At 41.4% G+C, this 21,070-nt stretch overlaps 1 protein-coding gene across 9 annotated transcripts in view; it reads left to right on the forward strand.

Moving 5' to 3' along the window:
• SSH2 (slingshot protein phosphatase 2) overlaps positions 1–21,070 on the forward strand; it is a 303,596-nt gene that overhangs the window by 166,993 nt on the left and 115,533 nt on the right. Inside the window, exon 1 of one of the 9 annotated variants that reach the window (XM_008965162.5) lies at positions 1,136–1,476. The exons of 6 other annotated variants lie outside the window; for them this stretch is intronic. In XM_008965162.5, coding sequence (XP_008963410.4) covers positions 1,349–1,476 — 128 coding nt within the window. In that variant the 5' untranslated portion in view covers positions 1,136–1,348. Of the gene's footprint in view, positions 1–1,135; positions 1,477–4,251; positions 4,277–21,070 lie in introns of those variants that run through there. 2 more of the 9 variants (XM_008965165.5, XM_055101359.2) reach the window with 2 other exon arrangements.

Raw genomic sequence — 21,070 nt, forward strand, 5'->3', positions numbered from 1 at the left:
CTGTAAAGGCGTCAGGGAATACAGTTTGAAGGTAAAAGCCCTAGATCAAATGTCATAAAACCTGGGTTCCTGAATGACATTATTTATAAACGAGGTCATCTGCTTAGACCTTAAATGTTACTGTATCTGTAAAGTGAAGATATGATCTCTACTCTGCCGTCTCAACCATGGCTGCACTTTGGAATCACCCGGGGAGCTTTGAAAAATACGTCTAAATCCCACCTTCAAGAGATTCCAATTTTATTAAGGTGCAGCCTGGGCATTGAGATTTTTAAACCCACCCCAAGTAATTCCTATGTGCAGCTAAGGCTGTGAATCTTTGAATTGGGGGATGGCTAAGAAAGCCCTCTATAGATTTACTTACAAAGATTAGTAGATGTTATCGACAATCTAAATTGGTTTTTGTTTGTTTGACCATAACTTCAACTGTTAAAAAAAAAAAAAATCTTGCCGGGAGCCCTGGCTCACGCCTGTAATCCCAGCACTTTGGGAGGCCGAGACGGGCGGATCACCGGAGGTCAGGAGTTTGAGACCAGCCTGGCCAACACATTGAAACCCCATCTCTACGAAAAATACAAAAACTAGCCAGGCGTGGTGGCGCAAACCTGTAATGCCAACTACTCGGGAGGCTGAGGCTGGAGAATCGCTTGAACCTGGGAGGCGGAGGTTGCAGTGAACCAAGATCGCACCATTGCATTCCAGCCTGGGCGACAATAGCAGAAACTCCATCTCAAAAAAAAAAAATATATATATATATATATATACACACACACACACACACATATGTATGTGAGTGTAATCTCTGAATTTCCAAATCACATAGGAAGTCTTTGATAAATATTTGTTGCACTTGTGAATTTATGGCCTTTACATTTTTTAAGATCTTTCAAAAACGGGTTTGAGGTACAATGTATAGCGCCAATCTTTAAGAGGCAGGACTTTTCTGTTGAAACATCCTCCTTTAGAGAAATGCAAGCCTTTCTCGTCCACCCTTGAGTAGCTTCACTCCCTTACCAAGGCAGCAGTGTCTTGGGGCCGTCGGATGCCCTAAAGGCTGTGACGCGCGCTGCGGGATCCGCGCGGGCGTCCCGAGATCTGGGGCGGGGCGCCGGCCGGGCCTACCCTCTCCGCTCTCAGGACCCGCCCGTCCCGCCCCGGACGCGGGTGGGGGCGAACTGCTGGCGGCGCCCGTCAGTCCGGACTCTACTGCCGAGCCCCGGGGCTTCGGCGGCTGCCTCCGCGCGACCCGGCGGGCCCGCCTCCGCCGCCGGGTGCACGCACAGCCTGCGCCTCGTGCCGGAGCAGAGCAGAGGCCAGGATGCGGAGTTGTGCACTTTGAGCCGGCCCCATGACCCTGAGCACGTTGGCCCGCAAGAGGAAGGCGCCCCTCGCTTGCACCTGCAGCCTCGGTGGCCCCGACATGATTCCTTACTTCTCCGCCAACGCGGTCATCTCGCAGAACGCCATCAACCAGCTGTGAGTCCGCCGCGCGCCCTCCGCCTCCGCGAACGCTCAGAAAGTTTGCTCTTTCAGCAGCCGCTTTCCCCAGCATCCTGGGGAGCAAACAATCAAGCGAGGGCGAGCGCGCATCCTGCGTGCCTGGAGGTCTCCGTGCGTCTGGAGGGAAGGATGCTGGGGTAGAACGGTGGGGGGATTCATGGAGGCGGAAAGTGTCCCGGGGTGGGGGTGGACGGAAGAATCCTTTGGGAGAATTTCCGTTTAACTTTGAGGGACTTTGAAAGTGCGGGTTGTCCCTCAGAAGTTGTGGTGACCGAGTGACAGCTGAGCTGTTTGGCACTTGGAAGACTTGGGTGAAGGGTAGTCGACAGAATCGGAAGCGGGAGTCCCTGTGGGTCCTGCTGGTGAGCAGCTTTCCGTGATTATGGGTTTTTTTTTTTTTTTAAAGTTTCTGTTGCTAACCATTTACAAAAAGAAAGACCATTCTTCGCTCCTGCTGGTTGTAGTCTGGAGTGATTCCAGAAGGTTAGATTTCGGTAGTTTCTATTTTATCTCCTCCTGTACTACTGGTACGTGCTCACAGCCCAAGCCTGCACACACACCTTCATTCACCAAAGCGCAAATGCATCTTTAAATCGTCGCTGTTTTTGAAGTCTCTAGAGAGTTGTCATTCCACTGTGGTTTAGCTGTTTCTGAGAAGTGTGTGTGCTGAAGCTTGTGGTTAATCTCACTTCACAGTTATCAAGTAGAGGAACTTTTCCTATTCAGGTTCCATCCTTAAATCAATGCAGTGGTTTAAGGTTACTTAGATAGCAGCAGTTGGGTCTGTGTTAGTGTGTTGACACTCATTCCAAGTGGCTTCAGAGGAGTCACCTGCTGGGATTTTCCTAGACTCTTTGCACTTAAGCAAAGCTACTGTCTCCCTCCCAGGTCAACTTTTTAATGTCCAACAACAGAAACTTGACATTATCCCTTATTAAAGGTCTAGAGAATAGCATGTAAGGTGATTTCTAGATAATCTCACAACTAATTTATTATTTTCATAGATGGTTTGCCCTCCTATCCTACCAAATCGAATTAAACTCGTTTGAGTTTCTTTTTTTCTCCCCTGTGTGTTGATTCATGGTGGAGCTTCTAAAAAGATAGAAAAAAAGTCACAAAAGTTGTTTTACTGCCCTGTACTGTAAAAGCTCCACAATTAAATAAACTGACTTGCATTTTCCATCTAAAAACGGGAACGGTCATGGAGTGAAGAAGTTAATGGGTAAATAATCTGACACTGATAACCAGTATGAAAATAATAGTGTTAACAGTACTTTAAAAATGGCAGTGGAAGCAACCCAAGTGTCCATGGATGGATGAATGGATTAACAAAATGTGGTATGTACATATAGTAGAATATTATTTAGCCTTAAGGAAGGAGTCTGACATAATGCTACAGTATGAATGACCTTGAAGATACTATTCTAAGTGAAATAAGCCAGTCACAAAAGTATAAATACTATATGATTTCATTTATATGAGGTACCTATCTATAGAAGTCAAATTCAGAGAGAAGTAAAGTAGAATGGTAGTTGCTAGGGGTTGAAGGAGAAGGGGTGGGAAATTTGTATTTGAAAAGTACAAAGTTTCATTTGAGGAAGATGAAAAAATTCTGGGGATGGATGGTGGTAGTTGCACAACAGTGTGAAAATATTTAATACCCTAGAACTGTACACTTAAAATGGTTAAAATGGTAAATTTTATGCTATGTATATTCATAGCCAGTAAAAGTAATAGCAAAAACTGCAGTTACTTTTACACCAACCTAATAAGCACAATAAAAAGAATTTAAAAGGGCCTGGTGTGGTTGCTCACACCTGTAGTCCCAGCACTTTGGGAGGCTGAGGTGGGAGGATTGCTTGAGCCCAGGAATTGGAGACCAACCTGGGCAACATAGTGAGACTCCATCTTAAGAAAAATAGAAAAAATTAGCCAGGTGTGGTGGCGCATGCCTATAGTCTCAGCTACTAAGGAGGCTGAGGTGGAAAGATAGCTTGAGCTCGGAGGTTGAGGCTACAGTAAGCTGTGATCATGCCACCACACTCCAGCCTGGGTGACAGAGCAAGACCCTGTCTCAAAAAAATAAAAAAGAATTAAAAAGGCCAGGCACAGTGGCTTATACCTGTAATCCCAGCACTTTGGGAGACAGGAGGATCACTTGAGGCCAGGAGTTCAAGACCATCCTGGGTAACATACTGAGACTCTGTCTCTATGAAAAATTTTTAAAATTAGCAGAGTGTGGTGTTACACACCTGTAGTCCGAGCTACTCAGGAGGCTGAGGTAGGAGGATTACTTTAGCCCAGGAGTTCAAGGCTGCAGTGAGCCATGAGTGTGCCATTGCATGCCAGCCTGGGTGGCAGAGCAAGACCCTGCCTCTTTAAATAATAATAATAAAATAATTTTTTTAAAGACAGGGATTATAAGCTTTTTGGGGGGAAAGGAGTTGTAAATCATGTTTTCTAGTCAATCAAGTCCAAATTTTTTTTCCTACTAATTAATGTCTTTGGGTAAATAATTTGACATCAGTTTCTTCCACTGTCAAATGGGGATACAGTGGTTTTTACCCCATAAGATCCTAAGAAATCATATATTTGATAACACTTTGTGAACTGTAAATCTCTGCACAAAAAGTTAATTGAAATTAATAACTAATAGCTGCTGTTTATTGACCATTTTCACAGTGCTGAGTTTAATGTACGTCTATCTCATTTAATCATAGCAACCTTATGAACTAATTTTTCTGTTTACAGATAATGAAACTGAGGCTTAGAGAAGGTAAGTAGTTGCTCAAGGCCACATGGGTAGTAAGTGACAAAACTGTCCTTAGAATCCAGATCTATTTCCTAGGCCACTGCCCTTAACTGCTATAAAAATGATACTTTGCCTTAGTAGTTGCAAGGTCACTTTTGAGACTTGGCAGTCTGAGGAATTATCTTTGACTGCTGAAATCTTCAACTTCCTGAAAAATGTATTTGCTATACTGAGTTTTGCTACTAAGACAAACTTTTAAAGAATTTTTGGAATATTTGTCTTTTATTTTTGTCTTTATTTTCCCACTTCTTTTTTCTTTGTTTCTTGTTTTGTTTTGTTTTGTTTTGAGACAGGCCCTTGCTCTGTCACTCAGGCTGGAGTGAAGTGGCTTGAAGACATCTCACTTGCAGTCTCGATCTCCTGGGCTCAAGCAGCCCTCTTGCTTCAACTTCCTGTGTAGCTGAGACCACAGGCACATGCCACCACACCTGGCTAATTTTTTTTTTTTTTGAGACCGAGTCTCACTCTTTCACCCAGGCTGGAGTGAAGTGGCATGATCTCGGCTCACTGCAACCTCTGGCGCCCCCAACCCCGGCCCCCCACCCCACCCCCCACCCCCACCACTGGGTTCAAGCAATTCTCTCTCTCTTTTTTTTTTTTTGTAGAGACAGCATCTCACTTTGTTGCCCAGGCTGATCTCATACTCCCAGGCTCAAGTGATCCTCCTGCCTTGGCCTCCCAAAGTGCTGGGATTGCAGGAGTGCGCTACCGTGCCCAGCCACTTCTTTTTTCTTTAAAGAGACTTGCTATAATATTCACTTCTTCTAAACTGTATTTATTAGTATTACTTTAGAGGTCATGTTTATTTAGCATTTATAGTGCTGCACAGCTTATCATCATTAAAAAAATTATTAGGAATCATTCTGAGTAAACTACTAAACTTTATGAACTTAAATATACCCACTGTTAGCACCTAATAAAGAAGTTCTTAATTTGAGGTCCATGGTCACCTAGAGGTCTATGGATTGGCTTCAAAAAGTCAAACTCCTTGAGATTATATGAAAATGTTGAGTAAATAAATATATTTTAAAATCAGATTCTCAAAGTGATCTGTGATCTCAAAAAAGATTAAGAAGCTCTTTCCTAAAGGGAAGTGTTATTTCTAAGACCTGATTCTGTAAACCTCAAGTGCTGTGAGTATTTCCCTGTGGTACGTAGCAATAACTAGTGGGAGCAGCTAAACAATTCAGATTTAGGGTCCTAAGTGAAGACTGACTCAAAAGATTTTGTATTTGGGGGAGGGAGTACCTTGATACATGAGTACACTTAGCCCAGTGGTTCTCTCGTCACTGCTGAGAACCCTCTCAAAAGAGCTTTTTGCCCTTTCTCATTTGCTGCCCTCAGGTTTGCTGTGGGTTTAGAAACCAAGAAACAAGCCAGGCAGGGTGGCTCACGCCTGTAATCCCAGCACTTTGAGAGGCTGAGGCGGGTGGATCACGAGGTCAGGAGTTCGAGACCAGCCTGGCCAGCATGGTGAAACCCCATCTCTGCTAAAAATACAAAAAAAGTAGCCAGCCATGGTGTCACGCACCTGTAGTCCCAGCTACTCCGGAGGCTGAGGTAGGAGAATTGCTTGAACCCGGGAGGCAGAGGTTGCCATGAGCGAAGATCTCACCACTGCACTCCAGCCTGGGCGACAGGGTGAGACTGTATCTCAAAAAAAACAAAAAACAAAAAACAAAAAAAACACCAAAAAACAAATCCTGTGAGAATTGTGTTAAAGAGTAAATTGGAGCCAAGGGCAGTGGCTCACACTTGTAATCCCAGCACTTTGGGAGGACAGGAGTTTGAGACCAGCCCAGGCAATGTAGCAGGACCCTGTCTCTAATAAATAGATAAGAGAGAGGATGGATGGGTGGGTGGGTGGGTGGATGGATAGATAGACAGATAGGCAGGCAGGCAGGCAGGCAGGTGTAGTGGTTCATGCCTGTAGTCCTAACTACTCAAGAGACTGAGGCAGGAGGATTGCTTGAGCCTAGGAATCCGAGGTTACAGTGAGCTATGATCGTGCCATTGCACTCCAGCTTGGGCAATAGAGGGAGACTATCTATCTCCCTCTCTTTTTTTTTTTTTTTTTTTTTTTTTGGAGACAGAGTCTCGCTCTTGTTGCCCAGGCTGGAGTGATCTCGGCTCACCGCAACCTCCGCCCCCTGGGTTCAAGCGATTCTTCTGCCTCAGCCTCCCGAGTAGCTGGGATTACAGGCATGCACCACCACGCCTGGCTAATTTTTTTTCTTTCTTTTTTTAGTAGAGACGGGGTTTCCCCATGTTGGTCAGGCTGGTCTCCAACTCCTGACCTCAGGTGATCCGCCTGCCTCGGCCTCCCAAAGTGCTGGGATTACAGGCATGAGCCACTGCGCCCAGCCTCTATCTCTTTGAAAATAAAATTTAGCTGGCGCGGTGGCTCACCCCTGTAATCCCAGCACTTTGGGAGGCCGAGGCGGGTGGATCACAAGCTCAGGAGATCGAGACCGTCCTGGCTAACACGATGAAACCCCGTCTCTACTAAAAACACAAAAATTTAGCCGGGTGCGGTGGCGGGTGCCTGTAGTCCCAGCCACTCAGCAGGCTGAGGCAGGAGAATGGCGTGAACCCAGGAGGCGGAGCTTGCAGTTAGCCGAAATCGTGCCACTGCACTCCAGCCTGGGCGAAAGAGCGAGACTCCATCTCAAAAAAAAAAAAGAAAAAGAAAAGAAAATTTAAAAAAGTGAATAGACCAAAGTGAGATCCTATGGACTCTCCTAGGAAGGAAACTTTATGACTTTCGGAGTGTGGCTTTTGGGCATCTATTTTGGTAATTTCATAGGCTCTTATTACTTTCAACTGTGTTATATATAATAGGTGAAATTATGGAATAGCTGGGGTATTACTGTATTTTATTGGTAATTATGTCATCATTATTAGATTAAGGTCTACCCTTGCCGCTATATAAAACTCACCAAATATGGTATTATTTTTTACCTGTCAATGAAGAACATTAATAAATGATCAAAATCATTCCAGAAATAAACTGTAGTTACTATTATACTGTTAAGTGTTAATTCTACTAGAAAAAAAATATATATGAGCAACTCAGAGAATCATTTGGTCAAACTTCAAGAGTCTTGGATTAGACTGATGAGAATGATCATAAAAAGTTCATACCCTTTAAGAGTCTGTACATGCATTTTAGTAAAACAAAAAGCTGAACTTCTGAAAAATATGGAAGCTTGTATTATTTTTTAGAGAGCTATTATCCAGTCCCTGGGAAGTAGTCACTAAGCAAGGAGCCAAGGTGTTAGTGTTATCATTATATACTAAACAAGTGGCCATTTTTGTGTCCTAAGAAGCTCAGGGAAGAATAAAAATTGTTAGATAAAATGCTGGCAAAGACTACCATTTAAAATATTCCCGGCTGGGTGCAGTGGCTCACGCCTATAATCTCAGTTCTTTGGGAGGCCGAAGCAGGTGGATCCCTTGAGCCCAGGAGTTTAAGACCAGCCTGAGCAACACAGGGAGACCCCATCTTTACAAAAAATTAGCTGGGCATGGTGGTGCGTGCCTGTAGTGCCAGCTACTTGGGAGGCTGAGGTGGAAGGATGGTGTGAGCCAGAGAGGCAGAGGTTGCAGTGAGCCGAGATGGTGCCACTTCACTTCAGCCTGGGCAACAGAGCAAAACCCTGTCTCAAAAATAAATAAATAAAAATAAAATAAAATATTCCCATTATGAAAACCTCTGATCAAAAAAGTCTTGTCTTGAAACTAAGGCACTGAAACATTGCTTGATTTGCTGTTGAGGTTATCTTAAGCTTTTTATATACTTGACCTAAAATATTTTTATTTACTTGGTTCATATATGAACTTGACTTCCTAGAAGCACATGAGTGCTTTCTAAGGCTTAGCGTCAGCAGTAGAGGAGCATATTGGATGTTCATCCAAAATGTACCTTTTCATGAAATCAAAAGGTAGAAAGTCTTATTTTTTATATTAGTAATAGTACTAATGCTCTTTCAGTTCCACTTTGTAGTTGTACAAGGGGTTTCACATGAACTTATCTCCAAACTTAAGCTTGCATCAGAATCACCTGGAGGGCTTGGTAAAACACAAATTGCTACCCACAGTCCCCAGAGTTTCTGATTCTGTAAGTCTAGGATGTGGCTGGAGAATTTGCATTTCTAACAAGTTCCTAGATGATGCTAATGATGATGGCCTAAGGACCCTACCTTAATTAAAGTATTCCTCTGAGGCAGATTGGGCAAGTCATCGTCCACATTTTATAGCATAACAAACTAGAGAATCAAAATGCTGAAGTGATTTGCACAAGGCTACATGGCTTGATGGTAGAACTGAAACTAGAACAAGCATTTCTTGTCTCTGAATCCAGAGCTCCTGTAGTGCTGCACTCACAATCCTGATACACACATCTTTGTATACATATGTAAACATTTCTTTAGATAAATTTCTAGCGGTGGAATTGCTGGACCTAATGTTGTATATATGTTAAAAATTTGATACATATAGCCAAATTGCTTTCTAAAAAGACTTTACCAATTTGTTCTTTTTTTTTTTTTTCAGACAGAGTCTCACTCTATCGCCCAGGCTGGAGTACAGTGGCACAATCTCAACTCACTGCAACCTCTGCCTCCCAGGTTCAAGCAACTCTCCTGCCTCAGCCTCCTGAGTAGCTGGGATTACAGGCGCCCGCCACCATGCCCAGCTAATTTTTATATTTTTAGTACAGACGGGGTTTCACCATGTTTGGTCAGGCTGGTCTCGAACCCCTGACCTCGTGATCCACCTGCCTCGGCCTCCCAAAGTGCTGGGAGTACAGACGTGAGGCACCGCACCTGGCCACCAATTTGCTCTTAACCAGCAGTGTGTAGGCATATCTTTCCCTATATCTTCACCAACCCCAATAATAACATTAATAGCAGATAAGCCGGGCGCAGTGGCTCACACCTGTAATCCCAGCACTTTGGGAGGCTGAGGTGGGGGGGATCACCTGAGGTCAGGAGTTCGAGACCAGCCTGGACAACATGGTGAAACCCCATCTCTACAAAAATACAAAAATTAGCTGGGCATGATGGTGGGTGCCTGTAATCCCACCTACTCGGGAGGCTGAGGAGGGAGAATCGCTTGAACCCAGGAGGCAGAGGTTGCCGTGAGCCAAGTTCATGCTGTTGCACTCCAGCCCGGGTGACTGAGCAAGACTCTGTCTCAAAAAATTAAAAAAAGGCAGATAATTTTTTACTGAACATTTACTATCTAAGGGACACTGTTTTGAGCAGTGGATATATTATTTCATTCTCTCTTCTTAACAACTTTATGAGTTAGATATTATCCTCAATTACAGAAGAGAGGCACAGAGAGGTTAACTTGTCTGAGATTATCCAGCCAGGATGCATACACAGGCAGTCAGACTCCAGAGTCCCTGCTCTTAAATACCTCTCTATTTACAATTCCCCTTATTGCTATGGAGGTGTAGCATCTTTTTATGTGTTACTGATCTTTTTGGTTTTTTTTTTTTCTGTGATTTGAGTGTGCTTCTGACCATTTTTCTATTGATATTTGGCTTTTTTCTTTTTTATGTTCTCTATATATTCTGAGTATGTGGCAAAAATACTTTCTCCTAGCCTATTGCTTGACTTTTAACTTTGCGTCCCATATAAAAGTTTTACATTTTTATATAGTCAAATCTTTTGTATTTTATCTTATGATTTCAAGATTTTGCATCTTGCTTTTTAAAAACCTCTTGCCATTCATCCTCAGGATTCTCAAAGTGTTATTTTATATTTTTTCTGGCATGTTTACATTTTTAAATATTTAACTCTTTAAAACATCTGGAATTTATTTTTATTTATAGTGTGAGGGAAAAATCTAGCTTAACCTTTTTTTTCCAATTGGATAGTTATTCTAATACCATTATTTAATACATTCTTACTTCACTAATTTGAAATGCTACATATATATTAAATTCTTACAGATGCTTGGAGTATACTTCTGTACTCTTAAGTTCTGTTCATGTTTTTCTGTTCATATGCCAGTACTCATTTTACTTATTACACCTTTAGTAGACAAATGTATGCCAGTGATTTACCTCCTTGTTGGTATTTTTCAGTGTCCTAACTATTTTTATTTGATTTTCCAGATAAATCTTAGAATCAGCTTATCAATTTTCACTTTTAAAAATTGTATTAGGATTTTGATTGAAATTTTACTGAATTAATTTTGGAGAAAATTAACAGTTTTACAAAATGAGCCTGCCCAATGAAGAATGTGATGTATGGATCTATTATTCAGTTTTTTAAGTATTCTTCATTTAAATTGTACAGTTTTCCTTATATGGTAATCACACATTTCTTATTAGGTATATTCATGGGCATTTTATAAGGTTTTTGTTGCTCTTGTGAATAAGCTCTACTTTCCCATGACGTTTTCTAATTAGTTACAGCAGGTGGGTCATAAAACTATCACTTTTGATATTTGCTTTTATATCAGACCACCTTGCTAAAACTCTTACTTGGTTCTAATATCTAGTATATGTTTTTACTTGATTTTATTGACTTTTCTTCATGGATGATTATATTATCTGTAAATGAATTTTATCTCTCTGAGTGCAGTTATGCACCACATAACAACATTTTGGTCAATAACAGACCACAGATACAGAAGTGGTCCCATAAGATTATAATGGGGATGAAAAATCACCTAGTGACTGTAGCTGTCATAATGTCATAGCATAATGTATTACTCATGTGTTTGTGGTGATGCTGGTGCAAACAAACCTGCATTGTTGTATAAAAATATAGTGCATACAGTTATGTACAGTACATAATGCTTGATAATAAGCGACTGCGTTGCTGGTTTATGTATTTACTGTATTGAACATTTTATCAGTATTGTAGAGTGAACTCTCTTTCTTTGTTTTTTTTTTTTTTTTTTTTTTTTGAGACAGGAGTTACGCTCTTGTTGCCCAGGCTGCATTGCAATTGCACGATCTCAGCTCACTGCAACCTCCACCTCCTGGGTTCAAACGATTCTCTTGCCTCAGCCTCCCAAGTAGCTGGGATTACAGGCATGCACCACCACACCTGGCTACTTTTGTATTTTTAGTAGAGATGGGGTTTCACTATGTTGATCAGGCTGGTCTCGAACTCTAGACCTCAGGTGATCCACCCGCCTGGGCCTCCCAAAGTGCTGGGATTACAGGCATGAGCCACTGCGCCCGGCCTACAGTGTACTCTCTTTCTACTTTGAAGAAAATATTAACTGTAAAGCTGCCTCAGGCAGGTCCTTCAGGAAGTATTCTAAAAGAAGGCATTGTTATCATAGGAGATGACAGCTCCATATATGTTATTGCCCTTGAAGACCTTCCAGTGTGGCAAGATATGGAGATGGAAAACAATGATCTTGATGATCCTGACTCTTTAGGCCTAAGCTAGCGTGTGTGTTTGTGTCTTTAACAAAAAAGTTTCAAGAGTAAAAAAAAAAACTTTTTTTTTGTGTGTGTGTTTTTGGTAGAGATGGGGTTTCACCGTGTTGACCAGGATGGTCTCAATCTCTTGACCTGGTGATCTGCCCGCCTCAGCCTCCCAAAGTGCTGAGATTACAGGCATGAGCCACCACACCCGGCCAAAAAAATACATTTTAAAAATAGAAAAGCTTATGGAATAAAGGTATAGCCATGCACAGTAGCTTGTGCCTGTAATCCCAGCTACTCTGGGGGCTGAGGCAGGAGGATCACTTGAACCCAGGAGTTTGAGGCTGCAGTGAGCCATGATTGTGCCACTGCAGCCTGGGCAACAGAGGAGACGCTGTCTCTTAGAAGAAGAAGGAGGAGGAGCATATAAAGAAAATATTTTTGTATATTTGTACAATTTTTCTGTTTTTTATTTTTATTTATTTAAAAAAAAATTTTTTTCTTTTTGAGACGGAGTCTCACTCAGTTGCCCATGCTGGAGTGCAGTGGCGTCATCTCGGCTCGCTGCCACCTCCACCTCCTGTGTTCAAGTGATTCTCCTGCCTCAGCCTTCCAAGTAGCTGGGATTACAGGTGCGTGCCACCAGGCCTGGCTAATTTGTATATTTTGTAGTAGAGATGGGGTTTCGCCATGTTGGCCAGGCTGGTCTCGAACTCCTGACCTCAAGTGATCCGCCCACCTTGGCCTCCCAAAGTGCTGGGATTACGGGCATGAGCCACCCCTCCCGGCCAGTTTTTCTGTGTTTTAAGCTAAGTATTATTACAAAAGAGCCAAAAAGTTAAAATAATTATAAAGTTTATAAAGTTAAAAAGTTACTGTAAGATAAAGTTACTGTTGAAAAAAGAGAACGTTTGGCTGGGTGCAATGGCTCAACACCTGTAATCCCAGCACTTCGGGAGGCCAAGGTGAGCAGATCACTTGAGGTCTAGCTCAAGTTTGAGACAAGCCTGGCCAACATGGTGAAACCTCGCCTCTACTAAAAATTCAAAAATTAATCGGGCATGGTGGCGAGCACCTGTAATCCCAGCTACTCAGGAGACTGAGGCAGGAGAATCTCTTGAGCCCAGGAGGCAGAGGTTGCAGTGAGCCGAGATCACGCCACTGTACTCCAGCCTGGCAACAGAGTAAGACTCCATCTCAAAAAACAAACAAGAAAAAATAAGTTTTTAAAATAAATTTAGTGTAGCCTAAGTGTATGGTGTTTATAAAGTCCACAGTAGTTACAGTCATGTCCTAGGTCTTCACATTCACTCACCACTCCCTCACTGACTCACCCAGAGCAACTTCCAGTCCTGCAAGCTCCATTGATTGTAAGTGCCCCTTACAGGTGTACCACTTTTTATCTTTTATACCACATTTTTACTGTGCCTTTTCTATGCGTAGATATGTTTAGAGATACAAATACTTAACATTATGTTACAGTTGGCCTACAGTATTCAGTATAGTAACATGCTGTACAGGTTTTTCACCTATATGGTTATCCCATATAGCCAGCCAAGGTGTGTAGTAGGCTGTACCATCTAGGTTTGTGTAAGTATACTCTATGATGTTCACGCAATGATAAACTTGCCTAATGATTAATTTCTCAGAATGTATTCCTGTCATTAAGTGATGCATGACTGTATTTATAACTCTCATTGCTTTGGTTAGGCCTTCTAATGTTAAGTAGTGCGATACTAGTGGGCTTGTGTGAAAAGAAGGCTTCTTATGTGTTGTAAATGAGTATACTGTGTGGTGTAGGTTCTGGCACAGATCATTTATCAAGCTGAGGCCATTTCTTACTATTGCTAATTTACAAAGATTTTTCAGTTAGGTATAGTTGAATTTTACTGACTGCTTTTTTATATCTACGGAATAATATTTTCCCCTTTACTGCTAATGTAATGACACATTGAATTATTGAAGTTGAATCATCCTTACATAACTGAACTACACCCTTTTTGCATTATTCATTTAACATATTGCTAGGCTTGGTTTACAAATATTTAAGGTTTTGCATTTAGGGATCTAAATATTTATTGAATCTTTGCTGTCTTCGTCCAGCTTATGTCTGATTTACAGAATGATTTGGGTAGTTTTTCATTTTTTTCTGTGCTCTGAAACAGCTCTGTAGTAGGATTATCTGTATTTTAAAGCTTAGAACCAAGAAGTTTTATTCCAAGTATTTTTTATTTTATGAAATTTTTTTTACCACTCACATTTTTAAATTTCCATGTTTGCATTGAATAAATATAATTATCATCTGTGATGCTCTTAAAATCTAGATCTTGTCTTCTACAGAAATGGGCAAACATAACTGAATAATTGATAATTGAGTAATTGAAACCAGGCATTCATTTATGGTTTAAGGGCTTTTTTTTTCTCTTTTTGGTGGATAAAGAGACTAATATTAATATTTAAGAGAGGTATGAGATGCCTCTTTGATTTTAAATTAATACTGACTTTTTGTGGTTATTTTTGATCCTTAGAGAATATAGCCTTAAAATTTAGTATTTTTAAGAAAGTGATCAAATTGGTTTACATCTAGTGAATCTTCTGGGTGTTATGGCCTTCAAATGTGAAAGAACAGTTAATGATCCCCTGTCAAAGTATAAAGATGCATTTGTGTTTTTATTATTGGTGGTAACTTTCTGTGGCTTTATCCACCCTTGTGATTGTTTAAAATCAGCAGAGCAGTAATTAACCTATAACTGAGGGGTATAAAAAAAGAGCTCTCAACTTTGGCTTTCTTGGAATCATGCTTAGCCAAGTTAACTGGGAAGTAAATCTGCACAATGAAGATGAACAGGAATGGTAAGGTAGTGATGTGCTCAAGTCAAGATTTCTTTTTGATAAGTCTAGAATGGATTTCTTTTTTTTTCTAAACTACTACTATTTGCCTTTGTGCTCACCTATATTTACTCCTGAAACTGGAAAATGTCTCTAGACTTAACACTGATAAACACTGCCCAAAGCCAAATAACTAAAGATGTTGTCAGTCTCTGTTTCCAAGAGCTGTTGGTTCTCGCAATAATAGAGAGGCTGAAACTGCTGTAGATCATCTTGCTCACATCTGTTCTTGGGTCCTTCCGGTAAATGGGAGTCCTCTTAATCTACCATATGTTATACTGCCTTGGGGCTAAAGAACAGTGATGTAGATGTTATCACACAATTTCTGAATCTTTCACATACTTTACAATTTCTAAGGTGGAAAGAAAAAATCAGTATCCTATTTTTAGTTAGGGTTAGAGTTAGCTTTGCATCGTTGAATGATACAGGATGGTTGCTGTATAACTAACATAATTAAGTTTACCTTAAAGAAATATGCTAAGAACATCAAGGCCTTTTTAGGTGTTCCTGTAATTTGGAAAGGGTGTAGCCAATAATTTATAAATAGATTGTTATTGTTGCACACCAAAGGGCAAATCTGGGCTCACCCTTTTTGCATGTTGTGTGAATTTAACAACTTGTGTTTTCTGCATTAATCTATTTTTAGAGGGGTATAACCCCTCTTTTAGTAATTTGAGGGATTTGGCTTAGTTACACTTGGTAAAGCTACAAAATCCAGAGGTTTGAATCACTCCTAAATAAAGAGAAGCCTCAGTATTAGCCAATTATAAGCTTTCTTTAAAAGTTGTAACAATTTAGGTTTCCAGGCTAGAAGAAGTAGAATTATTTGATTTTTTTTGGTAATGAACTAAACTATTTAAATTGTTGTATATGTTTGTTTGAGGATGGTATCTGCCTCATTTCAGGACATTTTGGATATCACGTGAGATAATTATTCACAAGAAAGAACAATAAAAATTCCAGTTATGGTTGTTACTTTTATCATCTGTACTTAATATTTATCCATCAAAATTTACATGGATATTCGTGATCCATAACAGGATATTTCAAGTCCTGAGCGTTCTAATTGTGGACTTTATATTGATTGTCTTCTGTAGTGACTGCGGAAAAGTTTATGCTACATATGGCTTTATCTGTTTGCAACTTAAGCAACACTTTAAGCATACTTCATCACCCCAGCAAAAAGCTGGTCAGGTTTATGAGCTTGGCATCTTATTGGTGCATTTTTGTCTCTGCTGTTCTCTGAATTTTGTGTCATAAAAACCAGTTAGTCTCCATGAGGGCTAAATTGAATGAGAGTTTTTTTCCTCTGATTTTAAATAAATATCACTTACAACAGAGCTCTTGGGAAATGCCATTTCTTCAGGACTCTCCTCTGACCCACGTCCCTTTAAGTTACTCTTTCTCTTAATGTTAATATACACAGTTCTCATGAACATCAAAAGTTTTAATTTCCCATAATTGTATCATCTCTCTTTTTTCCTTTTTTTTTTTTTTTTTTTTTTTGAGACAGAGTCTCACTCTGTCGCCCAGGCTGGAGTGCAGTGGTATGATCTTGGCTCACTGCAACCTCCGCCTCCCGGGTTCAAGGGATTCTCCTGCCTCAGCCTCCCTAGTAGCTGGGATTACAGGCGCCCACCACCACACCCGGCTAATTTTTGTTTTTTTTTAGTAGAGGCGGAGTTTTGCTATGTTGGCAAAGCTGGTGTTGAACTCCTGACCTCAGGTGATCTGCCTGCCTCAGCCTCCCAAAGTGCTAGGATTACAGGCATGAGACACTGCACCTGGCCTCATCTATTTTTAGGGGGAGCTTTAGTTTGAAAAGTTGGGGTTTCTGTGGCAGGATGTGAATTCTCAATGTAAATCTCTCTTCCTAAGAGATGAGTGAAATAAATGGATTCAAACAACAAATAAAACTGAACCTCTTTGAAGTCCCTTTGAACAGACTTGATATCTATCATTGTGTTAATCCTACCTCTGTGATGCCCTTCCCTCCTCAATAAAATCTCACACTTAATTCTTAAAGTATCCCGTTCCTTAAACATTCTCTTTAAAAACTCTTAAAAGATTTATTGGGTCACATATTCAGAATAACTACTTGCCATTTGTTATTGTACCTAATAGTAATAGTGCAGTGTTTGAAATGAAATGGACCTGAGCTCCAGAGTTCATCATTTATTATCTGTGTGACTTTGAACATATTATATAATCACCCTAAACCTTAGTTTCCTCATCAGTAAAATGGAACTTATAATACCTATGAGGATTAAATACGATATGGTAGCTTAAATTTTTGCTCATTTTGCTCTTTTGATATGAGCCAAATTATAGGAGAAATAATTAGAGTGGCACCCTAGCATGATGGTAAACATTCTGTCATTTCCATCATTATCCTAAATTGCATCTATTCTGTGTAAGAAGTAAGAGATAAAAAAGAAGTACAAGACATGGTTCCTGAAGACAGGATACTCAGTTTGTTGAGGAAATAAGACGTCAATGAAGGGATAAATAAGAGCACAATTTATTGCATGGTAAGTGTCAGATGAACAGTACAATTTGTGCTTTAGAAATTCAGAGAACAGAAGGGTATCATTGTAGCTGGGTGCGGTGGCTCACGCCTGTAATCCCAGCACTTTCAGAGGCCGAGGCAGGCGGGTCACTTGAGTTCAGGAGTTCAAGACCAGCCTGGCCAACATGGTGAAACCCCGTCTCTACTAAAAATACAAAAATTAGCCGGGTGTGGTGACGGGCGCCTGTAATCCCAGCTACTCGGGAGGCTGAAGCATGAGAATCGCTTGAACCCGGGAGGCAGAGGTTGCAGTGAGCTGAGATCCTGCCACTGCACTCCAGCCTAGGTGACAGAAAAAGACTCTGTTTCAAAAAAAAAAAGAAGAAAAACGAAAAGAAAATTACTTTGAGCATACTTTGGGTATATCATATGGGCAGAGCATCCGGAGTATCTACTAGGCACATAGCACCGTAACCAGTGTTTGCAGATTTTACATAGTTTATTTAGGAAGGTTGCCAATTTTGCAAGGCCATTGTTATTGAATCAGTACCAGTGACTGTGAGCACAATGTGAAATCCCCACAGGCAACACAAGAACAGAAATCATTAAACTATCTGCTAGTGGCTTTATGGTTTGTTTATTTAAACACACACACACACACACACACACACACACACACACATACACATACATTCAAGTAATCCAAAGCAAAACTTCTTTCTCTTCTTCCTCCAGGTTCTTAGCTTTAGATATTATTACATCAGCATCACGTGGTAGGCAGGGTTATTCCCATGACACAGAGGGCTTATAATATTTACAATGGAGTGAGCTATAAGGGGAAGGGTGTGCTGATAGCCATTTTTTCCTTGTTGTTATTGGCTTGGTTACTAGTTTAATGGCCTAGTTGCCAATTAATGGCTTAATGTATTTAATGTTCTATATAAGCAATATACAACTCTTTAGTTTCTAAGTCAAATACACGTGAAAATCACCCTAGTGGATATGAGAATCTTCCATACAAATAGTAAGCCTGTGATTATACATTATCAGTAAAGATCAAGAACTATATAAATGCCATGTTACATTAAGCCCAAATGATAATTTAATGATATTGAGTCAAAAAAGAGATACTGCAGCTACTAAAAAGTTAGAAATTATGCCCTAATACACGCCGGGACCAGCAGGCTCCTCAGCCAACCCTGTCCCTCGGCCCGGCCCTGCCAGAGAGGGACCCCAGCCCATCTTGGGCATCGGCAGGACTCAGCCGCTCCCACCTCCCCACAGAAGCCCAGGAGTGTGTGGACGTCTGAGCCCAGCTTCCTGCATCCCCACCCGGCCCACCTGGCCCCTCACCCCCGGCAGCGGGCCAGCCGCGCCCCCCACTCCCCCTCCTACCCCAGCAGGGGCTTCTGGGGCCTTTTCACCTAGAGAAACATTCCCACTGCCCTTTGGCCTCCCTGTACTCTGAGCTGTGAATATTTTTAACCCTGTGAATACGGCCAGCTCTTGTGACACAGAGACTATTTTATCAACTGTCAGCCCCATTCCTTTATGATAGGATTCTCCACAGTGGCTTCCGACTCAGGCTCCAATGGACCAAATAAAAGCGTTTTGTTTTGTTAAAAGAAAAAAAAGGAAAAAAGATAAAAGAAATTATGCCCTAATAATGCCTATGCCAAGAAAAATGGCATACTGAAACTAGGTAAGAGAAACTGCATATTTCATAACATTTAGTGATTCTAACCAAATGAATTTAAACCCAGTATAATTTTTTTCAAAATTAAAAGTGAATAATGTAGTAGACTAGCTAGTTATCTCTAATGTAAAGATGAAAAACTATTGCTTTAATCATACTTTTTTTATTGTTTCCCCTTGGAAGTGCTTGAGTACGTCTGTTAAGAACACGCTTTAATCCTGGTTATTAGCTTATTCACCCCTGTGGCTCTCCCATAGTCAGTCCCAGTTATCGTAGTCTACTATGCCCATGCTACTGGAATTTTCTCTTCTTGTTTTGTTGCTACTTTAGATGCTTGGAGAAATTCTCAGTAAGGCCATATGCCCCATTTGTCAGAAAATGATAGTGTCATAATGAAAAAGTTCGTTATGCTTAAAAAAAAAAACAAATCTAGTCTCTTCCTCAATTAGAATCAAAATCAACAAATAAATATTGAATGTCAGTGCTCTTCTTTATGGCAATCTTATAAATAACTTCAGGAGAAATTTCCAAATGGAGAATCCCCTAGGCATTTAAAAAAAGAACTCTCTACCATTATATACAGTAAAGTTGATAATGAACTCAGCTTAAAAATGAACTTCTGTGCTATGCATGGTGGTCACGCCTGTAATCCCAGCACTTTTGGATTGCTTGAGGCCAGGAGTTCAAGACCATCTTGGCCAACATAGTGAAACCTCACCTCTACTAAAAATACGAAAATTAGTTCAGCGTGGTGGGACATGCCTGTAATCCCAGCTACTCGAGAGGCTGACACATGAGAGTCCCTTGAACCCGGGAGGTGGAGGTTGCAGTGAGCTGATGTCACGCCACTGAACTCCAGCCTGGACGACAGAGTGAGACTGTGTCTCAAAAAATCAAAAGAAGGCCGGGCACAGGGGCTCACGCCTGTAATCCCAGAACTTTGGGAGGCTGAGGTCGGCGGATCACTTGAGGTCCGGAATTCAAGACCAGCCTGGCCAACATGGTGAAACCCCGTCTCTACTAAAAAAAAAATACAAAAATTAGCTGGGCATGGTGGGCAGGTCTGTAATCCTAGCTTCTCGGGAGGCTGAGGCAGGAGAATTGCTTGAACCCGGGAGGCAGAGGTTGCAGTGAGCTGAGATCATGGCGCTGCACTCCAGCCTGGGTGACAGAGTGGGACTCCATCTCAAAAAACAAAAAATGAACTAACCAGGCACAGTGGCTCATGTCTGTAATACCAGCACTTTGGAAGACTAAGGCGGGAGAACTGCTTGGGCCCAAGAGTTCAAGACCAGCCTGGGCAACATAGTGAGACCTCACCTCCACAAAAAATTGAAGGAAAAAAAAAAAAAGCTGGGTGTGGTGGCACATACCTCTGGTCCTAACTACCCAGGAGGCTGACCCAGGAGGATTGTTTGAGCCCAGGAGGTCAAGGATTCAGTGAGCTGTGATTGTGCCACTGCACTCCAGCCAGGGTGACAGAGCAAGAACCTGTCTCAAAAAAAAAAAAAATGAAGAACTTGTCCTGGGTGAGTGATTTTTTTTTTGTTTGTTTGGTTTTTTGTTTGTTTTTAACCGAACTAGTCTTATCAGTGAAGCAACCGGGCCAGTGGCTCACACCTGTAATCCCAGCACTTTGGGAGGCCAAGGCAGGCAGATCACAAGGTCAGGAAATCGAGACCATCTTGTTGAACACGGTGAAAACCCTGTGTCTACTAAAAATACAAAAAATTAATCGGACATGGTGGCACACGCTTGTAATCCCAGCTATTTGGAAGCCTGAGGCAGAAGAATTGTTTGAACCCGGGAGGCGGAAGTTGCAGTGAGCCAAGATTGCACCACTGCACTCCAGCCTGGTCAACAGAGCAAGACTCCATCTCAAAAAAAAAAAAAAAAAAAAAAAATGAGATTGCCGGCTGGGTATGGTGGCTCACTCCTGTAATCCCAAGCACTTTGGGAAGCTTAGACGGGCAGATCACGAGGTCAGGAATTCAACACCAGCCTGGCCAACATGGTGAAACCCCGTCTCTACCAAAAATAGAAAAATTAGCTGGGCATGGTGGCAGACGCCTGCAAAACCCTGCTACTCACAGGCTGAGGCAGGAGAATAGCTTGAAACTGGCAGGCGGAGGTTGCAACGAGCTGAGATCGTGCCACTGCACTCCAGCCTGGGCAAGAAGAACAAAACAACGTCTCAAAAAAAAAAAAAAAAAGGAGGGGGATTGTTTCGTGTCTATTGCTTTGCAGCCTCATTATTTTCATTTC

Source organism: Pan paniscus, chromosome 19 (assembly GCF_029289425.2).
Source record: "Pan paniscus chromosome 19, NHGRI_mPanPan1-v2.0_pri, whole genome shotgun sequence".
Taxonomy (NCBI): Eukaryota; Metazoa; Chordata; class Mammalia; order Primates; family Hominidae; genus Pan; species Pan paniscus.